Genomic DNA, 21,056 nt, shown 5'->3' with positions numbered 1-21,056 from the left:
TTTGATTTATGACATCACAGGAGAAAACAAAATTTCAACCCTTTGATTTTTAGTTTTACTTAGGAATTCAATTTAAAATGCTCTCATGTTTCCCATCATTTGTTCAAGTGTAAATTACATCTAGGTTGAGAAGCAATATGTATAGGAAGGGGGGTTTTACATAGAGCTGACATCTGTTGTTCCTACTGCAGCTGAGGAGTATTTATAGCTTATATATGTGATTAGCCTGAATATGCTCAATACCCATTACCTGAAATAACTGTAACTCAGAAAACAAACACTCTATCCAAAGCGGTCAAATCACAGGCACACACATTCTTGAGAACACAGAAGAGAAATTAGGGGCTCTGTGAGTTGAAATATTTCAGCAACCTAATATGTACCCAGAGCCAAACCTCACCATTCTCCTTCTCTAGCTTTTCTTGGATGAGTCCATTGATTTATTTGGTCTGTGTGATAGTAGCCAAAACCACAGTATCTCTCTCAAGGTATTGAGAGCTAAACAGTGAAGCTACACTTATGTGGCTTTGAAATGTGCACTTCAAAGCATCTAACCTGGTCCCAATTGATTTCAATGGCAAACAGAAATAGGAAAACGCTACATGGCCAACGAAATAGACTTTTATCTAGGTCTGTGTTCTGTCTTAGACGCTGTATGTTTGTTTCCTGTTTCCATGTGAATCAGAAGACCAGAATTATAACTAAATCAGATTTCCTTTGTAGATGTGATCGGTATGGTTTGACCTGCTTTGTATTCATCAGGCAGCACTGCAATTATGTTTTCAAACTAACTCTGCCTTCTTTCACATGTGTTCATTTTTCACATTCTCCAGCTTTTCCCAGAGAGAGAAAGAGATGATGACTTCAAGCCACAAGGCCATGCTGACAGAACTTCACAACCATCAAAGCTTGTTAAAATTGCTATTGTACTTCTACATACACAAGATGAATAATCAAGTAGATAGAGTCATAGATATTCAGTACTCATGATAGAATCAGCAGCCTGAATGGATATAGACAGGGGAAACATGAAGAGTGCCTAAAAATTAGATTAAGGGATATAAAATGGTTAGGGTAGTCATAGAAGTCACATTCCATCATGCTCTATTGATGGGAAATGAACTAGTAAAGAAAGATACTGTTTAAATTTAGTATGAAATGAATTTTTGTTGATGGCATGCTAAAATCAGCTGCATCTTCAAGGTGAGCAAAGAATGCAGACACTGCATAGCTTCATTAGGTTTATGGGTGGAATGTATTATCCCTGTATTTTAATTGAGTGGGGAACATACTAATTAAAAAGACTTACATAACTAAAGGACAAGGTAAAAGCAGTTTCAGAGCTGATCTTTTATCTCATTAATGACAGAGCATGGCATTTTTCTATCATTGCATTTAGGAGCCTTGCATTTAAATTGCATTACAATGTCTCATTTTTTTCAGGCTTAATGAGCATTTATGTCTTAATATAAATGTTTCTAATTATTAGGTTAATCATTTTTTATAATTATTCAGCATTTGTTTGCAGCTAGAAAGAACTGAAGATCTTTGTATGTAAGATAAATGTCTAAATGTCTAAAATTTGTATAACAACTTTGATTCTTAAAAAGCATTTTAGTCTGATCATGTTTGCAAACTAAGCATATATGGAAAATGTAATTCCTGTCTCTTGGGAAATTCAGATATTTTTATACTCAAAAACCACCTCCAAAAGGTGGATTTCTTCCTAATGGAACAAAATGGCAATAACTAATGATTTGAGAAAAAAAAATACAGAATAAGTTGAACAATGTTTGTATTTTGAACTGATATAATTTTTATGCTTTGAAATATCAGCATTGGATCATAATAATTCATCCTGCTACAAATGCAGAACCTGAAGTTCAGAATAATGTCTATCTTATTAAGGAAATACATGTTTCCATTTCTCAGTCAAAATGAAACATGGGATTTTCATTTCAGACTTCCTGATTGATCCAAAGTGGTTCTTCTCAGGGCAGGTCAGTATTAAGTTAAAGTTTCATGTGATGAAGACTATGTCTAATCTTCAATGGAATGAGGCTAGTGGCTAGACTTTATCTTCCATAAGTTAAGCATGGGCAAATAGCATGCAGGATATATGCTTTGTTCAGGCAGAGGTAGTGTTGTATTAGATTATGAGCAACGTGATGGGATACAGAAGGGAATGGGAGGATAAAATTCTAACTCCTTTGCAGATGTCGCTTAATTTTGAACCCACTCAAAATGACATCAGTTTAAAAAAGTAAACTTAAATTCCATTCAGACTGCCAGTAAGGGAAACTGCATTTGATTTTTCAGAAACCTCAGTTTTCCATCAAAAATATATATTCTGGGGAAAGTCATGAATCTCCTGCTACAAAAATCAATGCTTTTTACTGAAATTAATATGTTTATGGAAAAAAATAAAATAAACAGAAAAAAATAAAATTAACAGAATCTCTTGATATCTCAGTAGTATCCTCTGTAAAACAGGATGAAGTGCATACAACTTCTGCTCTAGACGGTCAGAAATGGGGAAGATACCTCAGTACTACGGTTTTGGAAAAGTACCATTTTATACTTGTCTTATTCATATATTCTACCTGTAGATATCTGATATCATAAATAACAGAGCGGGCTAAATAACACATGCTGTGATGCATTGCAGGCATTCATATTTTTCTATGTTAATCCTCCCACAAGGGCATGAGTTCTTGATATGCAACCTAGCTACACATCAAACCCATGGTACATTTAGACAACCCCCAGTTTGCTCACTGAAACCAGTGCCAGCTTCGTAGGATTCTACACAGTATTTGGTGAAATTTGCCTTACATTGTATCCTAAAAGTGTGGGGTTTTTTCCTAAGCACTTGAGGATTTTTTTGGATGTAATTGTGCAAGTGCATACTGGAAATAACTAAAACAGTCTACCATTTTTTTCACGGATCCTATGAAAAAAACATCAGAATAACTGAGAAAGCATTCAGTGACTTGAGTGAATCAGCTCATGATTTACACTGTTATAACCCAAAATTAATTTGAAATCCCAAAGAAAGATAACATTTGACAACAACATTTGACAACAAGCTGCTAAAGGAAAAGATGCTAGGACTGATTATCAAAACCTTGCTTCACTTTTAATTCTGTTAAAAAGCATAACTCCTTTTTTATGTTATTCTATAAAAGTTATAAAAAATAACGATGTAATTTTGCATTCCCAGCCAAACTGCAAATCCTAAGTAATCAAGAATCGTTTTGATCCTAAACTTAAGTGAAATGACTTCTTTCTATAGCTGTTTGCACCAATAACAAGATAAAATAATAAAGCCATTAAACACATTGAGTCTGTAAGATATATCAAACAGTTGACTTGCAAAATAAGTTTTCTCTTTCAGTATGTTTCAAATATTAATTTCAAATCATTACAGCTTTTCTGTGGGAGAGGTTTAAACTGGCACTGTGCATCATCCTACAATCTCAAGACCTTGCCTGAAAAATCAGAGACCCGTCACCAAAATCAAAGTGAAAAAGGATGCTTATTTTCATTCTGAGCTTTTGAGAAATGTTGTCTTATGTGAGCCACAAGGAGGGATTTACAGATAACAGTCTTGTCATCAAGACACTAAAGGCAATACCAAAAGTCCTATTGTCTTAAACTAGAGTAAGGATTTGATCTAAGAACCATGTGGTAGCCTAAAAAAGGCTTCACCAGAAGCTGTAGGAATGAAGGAGATTGCCATGATCATGACCTTGGGGAAAAGCAAAAGTTTCTTTTTGTGTGGAAGGTGTGGAAGTGCTTGGCTGGTGCATTGCTCCACAAGAATTTGAACGCTGATTAGGTGAGATTGGCTATTCCTTTCTGAAGGGCTACCTGGGAATATGTGTTTACAGCACAAGTTAATTGCATCAGTCAGAAGAGCCTTGTGACTGTTACCTCTAGCACAGTCCTTCTTAGGACTAAGATTAAAAAACAAAATCAATTTTCTAGATTTGATGCCCCTTAAAACCATATTAAAAAATAATCTGAGAGTTTTGTGTGCTCTTGTGGTATTCAGATAGGTTAATCTAACTCAGAGTCATATATGGATACTCAGAGGAAAAAAAGAGAATATTTGAAAATCAAGGATCTGCCTGTGATAGTCTCCTTGAGCAAATATACAGAGATGAAGGAAGCAAATGATGTTTTTAATGAATAATGTCTATCTGAAGGATACAAAAGTAGTATGAAATTCTTGATTCTTTGATTAAGAATTTGATACCAATTCAAAGGAAAGTAAATAGAAAATTATCCAGATTTGGAGTCTTTCTCACCTTTTTACTTAGTACTTGCTGTGCATTTTAACTCCTTGCCACCAGAGAAGGAAATGAAGGAGTTACAAAATCAAAGAATCTTGAGTGATCCCAGCTGATGATGATTTTCATTTTGCTATTATTATTGCCTGTTTGTGTGCACACAGAACATGTGCATTTCCAGTTGTCTTGCTGAAATCCAAATTCCAAGAAAGCAACACATTGAAGTACCTGAGGGGTGACTGTAGGAAGGATAAGGCCAAGCTCTTCTTGGTGGTGGCCAGTGATAGGACAAGGGGTAACGGGTGTAAGTTGAAACATAGGAAGTTAAGTCTCCATGTGAGGAAGAACTTCTTTACTGTGAGGGCGACAGAGCCCTGGAACAGGCTGCCCAGAGAGGTTGTGGAGTCTCCTCTGGAGATCTTCCAAATCCACCTGGATGCCACCCAGCATGGATGCTGGAGCAGGATGGTTGGACTAGATGATCTCTATAGGGCCCTTCCAACCTCACCCATTCTATGATTTTGTGAAATTTTCAAAGAAATTTTACATTTCATTTTGTTTTAATGTTTTCATAGAAAAGATTTCAATTTTCACCCAGCTTAACAATGAGATGAAGTGGGGAATACATATTCTCCCTAAGATCAGGAGCATCACTAAGATGCCCTAAAGTTGATGTGTACCCCAAAAAAAAAAAAAAGCGGGGGGGGGTTCAGTTCACTGAAACTGTTTCTGCCATTCTTTACAATCGTTGCTGCACCATGAGATATGAAATGACAAGAGATATGAAATGACATGGCGATCCAGAATAAGCACTTGATCTGCCCAGAAGCTAACCTTAAGGGAAAAAAAAATAGCTTTCAGTTGGCTCATTCAGCTTACCAAGAAATCACGTGAACACTGTCACTGACGCACTGCATAGAACAGCAGAAAGGAGAGCACAAGCACGGTTTTTGGCGGCAGCATAGATTTCTAGATTGGATTAAGACAATCATAATAGCTTTTGCTAAGCTACAAGATTAGTTGTTAAAAGCCTAGTTTCATGGAAGGCAGAACAGGATAGTCACCTCCAGTTGAGAATTATAGCACCTATGACTCCTGCTGCAAGAAGCTCTATGAGAGCCAATAGTCTGGAGATCAGAGGGAGGCTACAGGCAGCCTCCTGGTTCAAGTGACTGAGCAAGATGTCAAACTGAGCAGTACAAATACATCTAGAATCTTTCTCAGTTTGTCCTATGGAAAATATTTTACATAATGAAATTCTACTAAATCCATGTGCCAATCAATTCCAGAGAATTTGTGTAATATTAGGTACAGATTAAGGATTCTCTAGTCCAAGGATATGCCATAAAGTGGTATTCAACATAGAATGACAGGAACTTATAAAATAACCCAGTGAAACTATTGGTAAGAAGTCTTATTAAGGACAAAGTAAAATTGAGGTGGTCTAATTAGATAATTTTTATTAATTTGTACCAATCATTATTTCTAGTCCTGTAAAAGTGAGAATTTGTATTTTACTGTTACAATAATTATTTTACACTGAGGTAGACATCAAACTCTAATCCCTGTCCCACTAAAATACACTGACTATGAACTTGCCATTTTCTTGTAAGGAATAAATGAGCACAGGCAACAAAGGTACATATAGAATTTAAAAATTTGCTAAGCAGGTTTTTTGTCATAGGTGGTAATCCCAGGATGGCAGCCAATCTGACTCAACATTGGTCTGAAAATAAGAAGAAAGAGCAATGCCAGAAAGATTTAAATTAATATAAAATATTACTGCTTTTACTCAAAAACAAAGTTATGTACCCCCCAAAAAGAAACAAAAAAAAAAGTAGTCCTTTATGGCACTCATTTAAACTCATGGATACACAATTATTTTTTATTAACAATCTAAAAATAAAGGCTGAATAAAGTTGACAGAACTTTGCAGAAAATTCAAGGAACATGAAAGGTTCATCTTCTTTATAAAAAGTAATCTGGACAATCTACCAGTGATCAAGCACCACTGGATAACATGTCCCCATGAGGGGTTCAATATGAAACAGGAAAGAATAATTATCTAATATCGCAGTTGATTATGTGAGCTACAAAAATTACTGTGGAGGATGATTTTTCCTTGCTTTTTCTTTTCTTGGGATATGCAAGAAATCCCAAGTATGGCTAATGCTATAATATGGATGCTATACAACCAAGGTGAAGATCTCTTGACAGGCCCCTAAGATTTAAAACAGCAGTAGCTAAGCCTATCAAAAAGAAAAGGAGACAAAAGACAACAGCGGCATGAACATAGCTTAATACTGCAAAAGGCAATTTAATTCCTGCCCTAGGATATTACCCAAAGAAAATGGCATCAGGAAGCCCCAAATGGGGTATAGCTAAAACATAGTGCAGGCTAAGAGTAAGGACGAAACCATGATCAAGACTGTAGCTGAGGAGAGGGGTCGGTGCAGAGCTGATCCTTCACAGAGGAACCATAGGCTAGACTCTCTTCTGCTGCCTCTCACACCCATGGGCATAGAGGGCGGTTGATCTGACCTAGATAACATGGTGATGTGGTACCATGGACCAAGAGCAAGAACTTGAGGGCTGATGACAGCCTAGATAGACTACATCAGGTGGGCTAGTTTAGCACGACCCTTGTTGGTTTAAACAAACCCTTCTTAAATGCTCACTGTCATTTTTTCGTGATGGGTAGTGAAACCTGTACGTTAAAATGAGAATTGGGTTTCAAATACAGGGCCTTTCCCTTTAGGTTTAATACAAAGGTGAGACAAATTTGCACTCCTAAGTCTGCTAATATTTTTCAAGCAACAAATAACCACAGATTGCTGTGGAAAGCCTTTAATGATTTGATCAGGGATTTTATATGTGTGGTGGATAATTCAGTGGTAAGAAAAACAATGTCAGAGCCAGATGCTTTGGAGTATTGTGTCCAGTTCTGGGCTCCACAGTGCAAGAGGGATGTGGAGCTGCTGGAGAGAGTCCAGCGCAGGGCTACAAGGATGATCAGGGACCTGGAACATCTGCCCCATGAGGAGAGGCTGAGGAAGCTGGGCCTGTTCAGCCTGGAGAAGAGAAGGCTGACAGGGGATCTGATCAGTGTCTCCAAGTACCTCAAGGGAGGGAGCGAGGAGGATGGTGCTGGTCTCTTTTCAGAGGTGGCCACCAACAGAACTAGAGGTAATGGCCACAAACTGAAACACCAAAAGTTCCGCATGAACTTAAGGAAAAATTTTTTAACAGTGAGGGTGACAGAGCACTGGAACAGGCTGCCCAGAGAGGTTGTGGAGTCTCCTTCTCTGGAGATCTTCCAAACCCGCTTGGACGCAGTCCTGTGCCACATGCTCTAGGTGACCCTGCGTGTGCAGGGGGGTTGGACTAGATGACCTCTGGAGGTCCCTTCCAACCTTGAGCATTCTATGATTCTATGCTTTCCTCATAGGGTGAACTGATTTACATAACCCCCACTTTCGGTTTCTAAAAATCATCAGTGTCTGCCAAAGGCTAGAGTCTGGGCACCAGCTTGCACGTCAACCATTTGGTTGTATCTGAAAAGAGTTACACATCAGGACTGTGGAGACATTCACTTCTTGGGCATAGGACTAAATGTGACTTGCAATATGAAAGCACCTCTCTAGGCTGGCTGGCACTGTAGCTATGCAACATGAAGAACTGAAATTATTAAGTTATTATTAGGTTCAGTGCATTGGATGATAATGGCAATTCATTGCAATTGACCTAATTTCATACCCCTTGACCTCATTGCCACTATGCTCAGTCAAAGAAGCACATAGGGAGGCTGATTCTGGACAAACGGTCTTGCTACAATCCAGCCGACATACTGACATCTTTTTGTCTCCATTTTTCACCCTGATCTTTAAAGTCATAGCAGAACTCTTAACCAAAATGAAAGCAGGAAAGAAACTGCTAGTTGCCATCACTGATGACAGCACAAGCACTCTTTTAAATGCAAACAAACCAGCAAGCACTAGCAGCATCATTAGTTAGTTCTAAAGCTTGCAGGTTGACTTATATTAAATATTTTCAGTTGTTGTTTAGAAATAATTACATAGCCTGACAAAAATAAACCTTTTGTTATGTACAGAAAAATATTATCGACACACAATCTACTAGATCACAATCACGAGGATTTAGTTAGGCAGTGTCAGATCTTCAGGATAACTACAGGTTTGTTTACCATAGTAGATATTTGCAACTGATTTAGGTTCCATTCTGTTAGCATATACCATTCAGATAACATATGTTCTAGTGTAGCAAGTGTTTTGCATAGACTAGTTTCAGCAGAAAGTAATTGGAACTTCTGATATCATCTCAATCACCCATCCATGCATCCTATTATAAAGCAGTAATTTATAGAATTCTACTACTAAAGATTCACAAATCAGTGGATTTGATTTTTTTTTTTAAGATCCATGAAAGGTTTAATTAAAGATTCAATTTGTTGCCATGAAAACAGTTCTGTTTTGCTACAGGACAGAGGTTTAGGTCAGGAAAGCTATTAACTTAGCATCAATACTAGAAACATCAAAAAATCATCGAAGAACAATGGAACCGATGTACTAGACCTTATCACAGCCCTTGAATTGCAGGGAAGTCTTTGTGAGTCTGTGCGCTGCTCATAGCTCTTCTGAAGGGTTAACGTGACATTGAAACTAACGAGAAAAGTTTCAGAACCTGCTCAGATGTAAAATGTCTTTAAAATCTTTCATAATAAAAGATAAATCCTATCTGTTGAGAAAAGAGGGTTTCTGACTGATGATGTTGTTTACTTATGAATGGCCTGACAAAATGAATCTCTGAAGTCTATTGCTAAGTGAAACAGGTTGACAGAAAAGATACACCCTAAGAAAACACATTGGCTGAAATACAGAAAGTCTAAGTTCCACTTTACTATAATAGACTTCCCTCTGAGATCAGGAAACATATAATAAACTGTGAGGCATCTTTTTCAGCTAGAACGTGGGAGTATTCACCTCCCTCGGAGTTACTATGAGGATAACCTCATTAATAACTGAACTGGAAGGCTCTCTGAGGGAAGTTGCTATGGGAATAAAATGTCAAATTTCAGTGTATCAGGCATTTTTTCGTACAATAAAATTCACAAGAGGTATCCCCAGGTGAAGGACAATTCTTTCCATGGAATTACCAACAAAATCCTCCTGAAGGCAACACTCAGTCTTATCCATGTAGAGCGCTGTATACTGCATGTCAGGGACAAGCTATGAAAGCAGTCTGCTTTAGCCTTCTTTGGGTAGTAGCTCCAAGACCGCTCTTCTTGCAAAGCAGGATTTCAGAAAATGGGATCTTAGTGCTATGTAATGGATCGGATTCACATTTCAACTAGGATTACCTTCCACTTTTCTTAAGTCCAAACCAATCCTTTGGTCTTCAAATGAATGATGTCAGCTGTAACTTGTGGCAGAAGTGTGCCTGAAGTGTGGGGCAGTAGGCTTGACTTTCATTTGTCATTGTAAGATTATTGTTCATCACTATGACAGTGGACATGTTTCCCAGCAGAAGTCTTGTGGAAGAAGCAGACAAACCTACTGGCTAAAAATGGGTCTGTCTAGATCTCAACAGAACTGCAGAAAGGGACCTCTTTTTGACTCTATCTAGGGTTGTTGCTATTTCACTGTGTGAATCATTTGATTTTATAAGAATTCTTTCATCTTGTCTGCCATATTTGACTAGAAACTCTTGCATGCCTCCCAAAGGCTTTCTTGCATTTATGTTCAAAATCCATCTTTTGTTGAATTTGAAATGAGGTTCCAACATGATCAGTTTGTGTCCATTTTATTTCAAGCAATAACCTGCATTATTAATCAATGTCAAAATGTCTTCTTATTTTTATATTCCACTTTTTGTCACAGTCTTCTTTCAGGGTTGTGTGGAATAGTAGAAAAAATATAATTGTTTCATAAAGAACTTGCAGAAGATTCAAATTCCTTCATCTCAAAAGTTTACAGGTATGTGTCTAACGAAAGAATTGGTAGTTTTGTATTGTTAATGAAAGAGGTGGGCTGACTGCTGTACATACAATGCCACCTAACTTCAACAGTTTTTCACGTGGAGGTGATTATTTCTCCTCTGATCATTATGCTAATCACCTCTGGGCAATACTTCCAGTGGTGAAGTAAAGACAGTTACAGCCTCATAAAAGTACACTTATTAATACATCACAAACAACTACAGCAAAGCCAATGAGGACAAGCATTGATGAAACCAGTAAAAATTAATATGGAATTGCGGGTCTTAGTATCATCTATCCACCAGCAAGACTAAACATGAAAGATATAAACCTAAGATAGATAAATTGACAAAATAAGTCAAATCCACCCCAGCTCCATTCTTCAGCTCTTGTATCAGCTGCCACAGAGATCTCTAAGGGGAAGAGGAGGACTTGGGACTCGCTGTGTTCCCAGCAGCAGGTCAGGAGACTCTCCAAGTCCCAGTTTAACTTACAGAAACCTACCTTATATCACCACACAATAGAAATGAATTAAAAGATTCATCTGATTTAGAGGATGCATAGCCAATAAATACTAATGGCAAGAACATAACTTCTAATTTTAGCAACAGAAGTCATTAGCTGCCAACAGATAGTGAACTGCAAAAGGTAAAATCATTCAGTGCAGCAGAGGGCTTTTTAGTCTTAATTTCTGAAACATTCAGTGTTACTAAATGCACTCACAGCAATTCTGCATTATCACAGAAATAAAATCTCAAATAAGCTTAATTATAAATGATAGATAAAAATAACAAATGCTGGTGACTCGGTTCTACAGTTCCTTGCTGCATACACAAAAAATGTTTTTATGAGAGTTATTCACCTACAAAAACATCCATGTATATGTACGGATTGTCTAAAAATATAACCTTATCTTATTTTTCCAAATAGGATAAGATAGTAAAAATTAATGTGAGAGGTTCCTTTGTTTACGAAAAAAAAAAAATTCTCCATCTCTTCACAACACAAAATGAAAAATTTCCAAAATAACAACAAAAAAAAAGGTTTATTTTCTACCCTCTTTTGAAGGGCGGGGAGAAGTCAGTATGTTAATCAGCAAACATAGAAGAAAAAGAACTGCAAATCAACTCAAATAACTAGAGACTGGAAGAAACATACTGCATACGATAGCAGTCAGAAACCTTCCCAGGGTAGTCTACTAGGCTGTATTTTTCTTTTTCAAGTGAAAATATAACTTTTCAGGAAGTTCTTAGCAACATCCATGATATACTGTCTCTCAAAGCCTTAGGATGCTATTGATTCACATATGTTTGTGGATTAAAAGACGCATGTGTAAGTGAGGAAGGTTGAGATACTGAGAGTTGATCCTGCAGTTATTGAAACACATGTATTTGTATCAGTGCGCCCAGAAAAGCATTCAAGTTTTCATCTCACTGAAAACTGATAAAACTGAATATCATGAGCAGTATCTTTTCTCTATGAGTTTCCCACTGAAAGGGTGGCTTTCCATCACCACCTTTAAACCTGTGCATATGCTCCCTCTTACTCCTGTGTGACAGACGAGTGACTCCTGACCTAGGAGGACCAAAGGGGTGAAATCTGGGCAGCGATCAGCACTGGTGCTGAACCACTGACAAGTGGCATTTCTTCCAAGCTACATGTTACTTAATCCCCTCCAAAAAAACAAACATGACCTCTTTGCGCTCTCAGTAAAGCCTTGTGAAAAGACATACAGAGGGAAGATTTTATCCTAGGAACAACCAGAACGTGACTGGCCACCAGACCAACATCACTTACACTTTTCCACCCATAGCCTATGTTTACAATTAACCTGGGCAGTTGGCCTCTCCTCTAGCTATTCTCTTCTCACATCCATCAGCACAGAGCTCTCTAATACCACAAAAACAACAATTTCACTGCTGAAAGCTTGGATCATCAGAAAAAAATGCTCTATCTTATGACTTTTTTCCAGAACAGTCTTCCAGCACTTAGTGGTGACATTTTTGTTTGATAGAATAATACATTTTGCAATAAAGATTTTCAACAATGAGTTCTTGTTGAGACTTTCACACAAAAAATGTATTTATCTTTATAACAGATAGGTATAATAGATCTAATATATAAAATGGTGCATTTTATCTAATTATTTATAACCATAGTTTAGATTAATAGTTTATCTTAAAATATATAAGATGAAGACCTTAAAGACATGTCCCTGGTCCGTAAAAGAATTGAAAATAATGGCACAGTTGAAATGTTACTGAAAAAATCACATCAAGGGTGGGCAGAGAGAAATTGTGAAGCTGCATATTACTTCAGCTATTCCTTTCCTTCCATTATCCAAACGGATCTCAGTGGAGACTCTTATTTGTTTTGTAGCAATGCCCTGTACCTAAGATTATGTAGCTATATCTCTAACCCTAACGGGCCAAAAGTTTAAAAGTTAAAGTTTAAAACTTTGGGAGCCAAAAGGTTTGGCTTAATTGGGCTTAAAATAACTTTTTGCTACTTCTCAGAAATGATCTTATGATTAGCTTTAAATCTTCGACTTCAGGCTGAGTGTAACAAATCACAGTGGCTACAACGTAGTGCTGGCTAATCAGGGGGGCTAAGAATAGTTTTCATTGCTCAGCAAGGGAGGCAGAACAATATCATAAGGAAATAATAATTAACAGAAAGATTAACTCAGTTTGCATTTTTAGATTTAAATAAGGAACAGCAGGTGTTCCCTTACCATCACCACAAAAGCAAGAAAAAGGAGGAAATTACTTTTTGCATGATCTATTATAGTATATTTGTGCTACTTAATACAACAGTTTTACACGGAATAGTGTTAGTAATGCAATCATGCAGCTAGTCCTTGACTTTTTTCATTTTTAAGCAAAATTAAAAATGAAAAGGTATTTTGATCAAAAAAGTATGTTTTAGAACTTGCCCCAAACTTGGCAAAATACTATTTTTATGAAAAGTATTATTCAAGGCTGCCTCCAATTCCAATAATACTTGGTAATTATACTCCAAGAGGGTTTTCTTCAGTTTAAAATAAAATGCCTTTGTTTTAATTATGGAATAAACAAAAGTCATTTATGTGTTTATATTATGCTTAATAAGCATGTCAGAAAATCGGGTAGAGCATTTCTAAGAATAATGTATTATGGAGTTTACCACTCTTGTGTAAAGATTAGTGCCACAGATAATATAAGAGAGTAGGAGGGTGTGGAATAAAAACTATAGAAAAATTATAGAAGAATCTTTTAATAGTTAGAGCAGAAACTAAGCATATGCAAAACTGAAAACAAAGAAACAAACAAGAAAGATTTCCTGACAGACTGCCAGGTTAAAAAATGTAGAAAGATGAGAATCTCTAGAGCCAAACCAGTGATTTAAGAAGAGGCAACCTATTTTTATGAATATATTTTACAGAGTTGGAATTTTCAGAGCTTAAAAATAAAACTAAGTGCCCTACAAATTCTAGCCTGTCCATTTGGACTGTTTGAAGGAGAAGAAAGGAAAAGAAAATCCACAAACATTATCCTATTCTACTTCTGCAAACATTCATTATTATACATGAAAAATTTGCATTGAAGCTAAGGAAATTCAGAATAAGATTTAGTCCTAAAAATGTTCCATGCCAGTATAAGGTTTTGATCTTTGCAGGATAATAATCTCTTACCTTTTCCTGTAGTAAGGAAGTTTACATAAACACATGTATATACTGTTAATAAATAGGACAGAAAATTCAGCAAAGACCTGTATATAGTCTTACACTGAGTAGTAGGAATGTGGCTTAAGGTAATGGACTTGAGTAGCTCATGAAATTAGGCAGAACCCAAAAGATATCAGGTGAACTGCCTGGTGCACACTGCTTAATACAGCTACTCTACCTCAGCCATATTATACACGACAGGGAAGTCCCCGTCTTGCTGCTGAATTCAATGAGTAACTCACACTAGACAGTCCCATTTTTGTCTCTTCTCTTCTCTCCTTCGCCATGATAAAGAACTGACTGTTGAGCTCCTCTGCTAGGCTGAGCTTGAAAAAGCTGTTCTTGGAAAGGAGGGATTGCAAAAGTATTGTGTTGAGACATAGGTGAGAATCTTGTTTTCTCCCAGTTTCTTTGGTACTGAGAGTTCTCCCTCAACTTGGATTGGATTGACTTGCCTACAATGAAAAATTTATTCTTGGTTACTCAAAAAGCTTCTCCTGCACTCCATGCACATTACATAACACATACGGAATAACTTGGATGAAATGTTATGCTTCCTGAGCACTTGCACTTTTTGGAGAACAATCCACTTAAAAACTTCTTAACACTCTCGCTGGTAGCTACCATGCCAACCACCTGTGTTAAATTTGGAAGGCTACAAAAACAGCAGCAGAGACTTATACAGTGTCTTGCTACTTAAGACAGAGGTCTTGTTGCTGACAAGAACTTTTCCATTAAAGCAGAAAATCAAATCAAGGAATCATACAAAATATGTTTAGAAAGAGTCTTGACAAATCTTCTACTCCATCTTTAGGCCATTGCTGGCAGACATCATGTGGAATCATGTGGATGTTGAAACAGTGGAAGTTAAAAATTGTAAATACTTTAGCTGTCACCTGAAAAAAGCTTGATTTTAATCCTTGGCATCATGAGAGAATCAGGTTGTACAACATTTTGGGGCATGGACATGCAGTTTGCTTGAGAGAACAAGGAGTAAGAAGCTAAAATGGAAGCCATATTTGTCCTGCTTTTCTTCATATTTTCCTGTGGGAAATAGAAGTCTGGGATCTAACAGTAACCTTCATTACACTTGTCGTTTAGTGTCTGAAGAGGTCGACGTTATTTTGTACTCTCTATCAAGACTTTAAGGAAGAGGAAGCAAGAAGATAATAACTGAGAATGAGGAAAAATGTTATGGCACTTCAACCAATCTGCTTTGTCACAGCAATGTCAACACTTGACAATGGTAAGGCAGTTGGTATTGCCCTATTGCTCTTCTGTGTTCTCCTTTCTGTCCACATCTTCCTGCTGTCTCACAATACGCTGCAACTGCAAGCTCAAAGCAATCACTATTTTGTTCTGTGTTTGTAAAGACACAAGCATTAGGGCTTCTGAAACATATTGCACTACACATAAGGATGAATTCACTTCTACACTTCGGTAAATAAAATTTTATAATTGTACAACTTAATATGACCATAAATTAAGGATTAAAAAAAATGAGCAGTCATTTTTTTAATCTTTCATTCTAATAGTTATTATCTAGCATAAAATAAAGCCTTAAAAACCTTGCTTTTATCCTTTTATAAGACACAGAACTTCATAGAGTATTTATAAATCAGAATATGGCATTCCTACCTAATCCAGTTCTAACAGGGAATTGAAATATTTACCTTGTAAAAGAAAACAGCAAAAAGATGCCTGGCTACCCTGTAAAAATTGCATGGACAAAAATCCAGGTGACAGGTGAATCCCATTTTAATGAGGAATGCATTTAGATTCTAAAGCCTCTATTTGACTTATTTTGCCATATCCATTCTTCAGAGCTATTTCCTATGAACAATTAGTTTGGAAAAGACTATGTTATTAGCTTCACAATTTGAGCTTCTTGCAGCTGTTATGTGGCTGTATCACATATTAGCCGTTATATCTTTGTTGTGGCAGGCAGATGAGCACTGCCACACCACTGACAATAACTGGACACTGCACACTGTTTTTTTCTGAATCTGACTCATCTTGACATCTAACCATGTCTGTAAATTGGCTCCAAATGCAACCCTTGATGGCAGTTTTCCCTATGTCACTTGTATAGATCCTCAGCCTCCACTGTACTTTGTGTAAACTTAAGCTTTATGTTCTGAATTTAGCTGTATTAACTGCAGGTCTTTTTGTTAGGATTTGCATCTATTGTGGATGCTGTTAGTGTAAAATGTTCTTTTGGGCAGCTGGTCATTTAATTCTGTAACTCATCTCAATCTCAACTTAAATGCAGCACTTGCATAGAGATAAATAGTTATTTAAGCACTACACTGAATCAGAGACCTCCTCTGTAGCAATAAACCAAGGCACTCTCATACTCCTCATTATGCTTATATGGGAATACAGGACTGAGACACAACATGTCACACGGACCTCTGCAAAGCACTGGCAAAGTCTGATGGCCTTAGGATGCTCGGTAATAGGTGTTTTGGAAATATAAATTCACTTTATATTTAAAGTCACTTACTGTTAAAAAAACAAGTTCTTAAAAAGTGTAGTGTACTTTAAAAGTAACTATATCAAACCCTATTTTTCAAGCCCCAAATCGTTAAAACCAAATGCAACTGCCTCATGAGTTCAGATGTCCAGTTTCTAGCCCCTACTACATTTTTTCTTATCCTTTCTCCTGTATCTACTTCTACAAAATACACAAATTTAGTAATAGTAATCTTTTGTGAGTCCAGTCTTTCCTAAATGAGTCTATAGCATGATGAAAGAAGCATTCCTGCTGTGCTATTAGTACAGGAGAACCTGCACTTGTCCAGGGAAAGATGTTTATTTCCTTCATGAGAACAGGAAGTAATCACAAAGAAGTCAGAATTCTTTTTCTTCATGAGTATTAACAGAAGTGAAACTACTTTCCTTTTATCTTCCCACTGGGTTGACCAGACATTGCAGTAGTATCTAGCTTGAAAACATTTTTTAAATGTCTCAAAAAGTTATAGTCCACACCCGCTAAAGCATCTAACTTTGAACAGAGGTTGTGGTGGTGCTACATGAGATCTATCTAATCTGTACAGCAATAAAAACCAAGAAACAAAACATATCTTTTCTTTGACCTTATTCAGCCAAAATAAGTTTTATGCAAACAAATATCTCTGTTCACTGGCTTTTCCTAGCTATGGCAATGGCTGTGCTTTAGCCTAGGCTAGGAAGAAAGAGATAAAAACTGACATAGATTTACAAGAAGCCAATTGTGTGAAAATAACCAGATATTCCTCCTTGATGAGAAACTTATTTTGTAGAAGGTAGAGTTATGTTAGATTCCATTTGTCCAAATTTTAGTAAAGTGAAAGTATAAGAAAGCACCGACAAAGCCAAACAAGTTGGGATTTAGCTGACAAAATGCAAGCTGGGATGCAGTGTTATGTTTAAATGGGAAATATCTAGCTGAAGCGGGTTACCAGCAAAGATGATGAGGTCTGGAAATGATCCAACTGAATATTTCTGCAAAATATACAGGGGACTCAAAAACTGGCATTGAGCTAATGAAAGCAGTGACACTACAAAGCATTGTTAAAATAATGGAGAATCCAAACAATGCAGGGGAAGAAGAGTGTGATCATCATGAGGATATGTATAATAGAAATGGTCTGAAATTCAACGGTGCAAAATGTGAGGTCACACACATAGGAGCTAATATCAAGAACTTCTGCTGTAAATTGGAGCTCATCAGTGGAAATCACTGAACAGGGGACAGGTGGGCCAACTGATCACAAGATGACTATGAATTATCTGTATGATATGTCCATGAAAAGGGCATGTGTAATTATAGACTGTACCAGGAAAGCTATTTCCAGTAGAGATTAGGAAGTATTATTTCCTGTAAAAGGTCCTGGTGAAATTTGCCTACAATACAATGTACAATTTAGGCTAGCTGTGTGTAGTCAAGATGCGTTTGAATACATGCAGATGAAAGATTTGGAGAATGGAAAAGCTATAGAAAGAAAACTAGAAGAGATTTTGTTATAAAATAAAGATTGAGAAGGGAAACTTTTACTAGCTAACAACGTGCTGGGGTAATCATCATGGCAGAAGAACAGCTGTTTAAGCTTAAAAAATTAATTACATATTATATAAACTGGTCAAGAATTCTTTTAATCTAGAAACCGGATTGTTTCTAACCTCTAGAAGAATGAACTTCTAGAATATTCTTCCAACAAAAATAGTAACATATAGGTCCAATACAGTTCAAAAAATACTGTTTTATGACCTTTAAGAAGATCAATATGTTTTAATGATGTGATGTGCCATCTGTGATAACTGGGAACTCAGCAACATGGCTTACATGTGGTTCTTGCTGGATCCTTTTTATTATCCCAAACACAGTAGGAAGTCTACAGGCAACTCTTGGTTTTCTGCCTGTCAGAGCAGTGTCTGCTGAGTGGATCAGGACTTACACTCATCAAGCAGAAAGAATGAGCAGATACTGTCCACACTTGTTAGGCAGCACCACCCATGCTGTTGCCATATACTTCTATGAAACTCAGGTAGCTAGTTACTGATTCAGTGAACCATTAAATAAAGTGGCTTTAAACCTCTTCTGAAATTCATGTTTTCTTTCATATTTAGCATTAACTTGCATGAACATAAAATTACAAGGTTTTTTGCTTAGTTTTCTCATTTTAGAAGGCACCTGTGACATGACATAAAATACCTTATGCCTATATATCCACATACAACTCATTTATTCTGGTTGTATCAGAACTGATAAGCGCTGTCTTTCTCGAGCAAACTTATCTCAGAAATAAATCTACTTCCTTTTGCTACTCTTTTTTTTTTTTAAGTAACTTTGTATGGAGTCAAATATGGTGCAAAAGAGTGAATCTTGTAGATTCTTGGATATGAAATACTGCCCAGTTTTAGGTTAAACCTTTTAAGACAAGTCTTCAAAGAGGATATGTTTTCCTTGGAAAAAAATACATCCCAAATAATAATTTATAAGCACCATAAAAATAGGCTAGTGTTTCAAGAGCAAGGAATTTGTTCAGACTGGGGTGGCTTTATTAAGCATAATACCTTCAGAGAAAAAGGATACGATCTTAGGAACTTCCACAATGAGTAAAAGAAGCAAAGAGCAAACAATGATCTAATGAATGCGTTATGCTGTGAGATGTCTACACACAATTTACACCACACTTTCAGTCCTGGATATTTCTTGGTGAGCTTCAGGGTTTATAAGACTAACCACGGGTGATCACCACTAGGATTTTACACTGAAGGGTAGATTACTTAACATGATTTATGGTAAATGACTCAAATTTTATATTGCTAAGGAAAAAGAAAATACAACTATTGCATCACAAAACATGCTCAGATAGTAAATATCTGTCCCATACTCCTTGCAGACAATGAAATCTTGTTAACAAAACCTCATGAAGCTTCATCAACTAACATAGAATGCCAAATGTTTTAAGTGCAAGTAAAGGAGTAGCCACCCTTTTACACACTTTAAATGCATTTAATTTATTTTCTCCACCTTAGTAAAGCAATACCAATATCTCCATATGTGCTGAATGTTTAGGGAAGTGTATAGGTGTTACTGACCTTAGAAAATCAAAGTGGTGTGATACAGTCTGCTGAAGCACAACCACCTCATAAGAAAGTACATGGGGAAAGGAATACACTGAAAATTGAGCATGAATTGTACAATACGTATCCCCTACGTAATATTTAAAGCATTTCTGGTGAGATGACACTGCTACCTACTTACTGTTTACTGAAAGGACAGTGTTCTCTTTGCTTAAAAAAACAAATGATTTTAATTCAAACACAGTCACATAACTCCAGTTAGGTATGTTCTATCTCTATGAGAATGATAAGGAAATGCATAAATAGTGAAGAATCACAGCACTTCATACAAAACTGTCCCATTGTCTGCTAAAAACTTTACAAGACACAGCTAGGATGACATCTAGGAGAGGAGAAAAGCCTTAAATAGTAGAACAGGGTAGAACCAAAAAGTTTCAGAAAGTAAAGGCAGTGAAAGCAGATGGAAAGAGATATCACCATTAAGACGGGCATAAGTGGCAAAGAGTCAGGCACAAACAAACCCGGGAGGCGAGCAGGCATCCATTTCCGTGAGGATGCGTAGAGACACAAAGTTACCTTCCATGTGTTTGAAACCCCAGCGCCGGGGCGCCAGCCTTGAGAGCCGCAGCTCCCCATGCCCTCAGCGCAGGGGCTCACCGAGAAGGGGGGATCCCCCGCGCCAAAGCAAACCCGCGCCGGGGCTGTCCCGAGCAGAGACACGGCGGGGAGGCAGCGCTGCCGGAGCCCGAGGCTGCTGCCCTCGGCGCGGAGGGTAGAGGGGCAGAGGAGGAGAAGGAGCCGCGGAGCCGGCGGCACCTCGGACAGCTCCGCACTCACCGTCCTCGTTCTCGTCGAAGACGGGCGCCCGCTGGGAGTGGCCGCCCCCCATGGCCGCCCGCAGCCTCCTCCGCATGCCCCGCCGCAGGGCCCGGCGCCGCCGGGAGCGCCGCGGCCCCGGCCGCTGCTCCGCGCACAGCGCCCTGCGAGAGCGGCCGCGCGGCGCGGCAGGGAGCGCGGCTACCGCTCGCCAACTTGATCCATCTCGCAGCGCCGAGGGGCAGCGGGGGGAGGGAGGGCGGGAGGGAGGCGGAGGGCGGAGGTCCTGCTGATGGTGGCTCGTGGCGAGAGGTAAAAGCCGGATCTACCTGGATCCTCGCGGATCCTCCCGCTACTTCGCCGCCTGCGAGCGCGCAGCGCCCCGCGCCCCCTCCCAGGGCTGCCGCAGAGCCCGCGCCCGGCACCCCCGGCCCCAGGGAGCGGCAGCAGCCCGAGCCCCAGGGTCCCCCCCGCGCGCGAGCTGAGGGCTCCTGAGGGGGATGGAAAGGCGGGGGGACGCTGCACTGGGTTAGATCATCCTGCCTGGGAGGAAGAGCCTCCGACCTCGGTGGAGTTGGCCAAAAAGGGAGAAAAGAGAAAAAAAAATAGCAACAAAAAGTGGCTCCCCCCTCCAGCCCTCTCGGCGCTGCCGCTTCCCTCCGGGCCCCGCACC

At 38.3% G+C, this 21,056-nt stretch overlaps 1 protein-coding gene across 2 annotated transcripts in view; it reads right to left on the bottom strand.

Moving 5' to 3' along the window:
- The window catches only part of STK32B (serine/threonine kinase 32B), a 155,421-nt gene extending 134,904 nt beyond the window's left edge, over positions 1-20,517 (bottom strand). For both annotated transcript variants that reach the window (XM_088540022.1, XM_088540023.1), the window contains exon 1: positions 20,405-20,517. In XM_088540022.1, coding sequence (XP_088396148.1) covers positions 20,405-20,480 — 76 coding nt within the window. In that variant the 5' untranslated portion in view covers positions 20,481-20,517. The remainder of the gene's footprint in view (positions 1-20,404) is intronic.
- Positions 20,518-21,056: the final 539 nt, after the last annotated feature.

The sequence above is a fragment of the Tinamus guttatus genome, unplaced genomic scaffold (assembly GCF_059628265.1).
Source record: "Tinamus guttatus ecotype Peru unplaced genomic scaffold, ASM5962826v1 Tinamus_guttatus_pri_ptg000052l, whole genome shotgun sequence".
Classification (NCBI taxonomy): Eukaryota; Metazoa; Chordata; class Aves; order Tinamiformes; family Tinamidae; genus Tinamus; species Tinamus guttatus.
The sequence above is the reverse complement of the archived record's forward strand: the minus strand, read 5'-3'. Positions and strand labels throughout refer to the sequence as shown.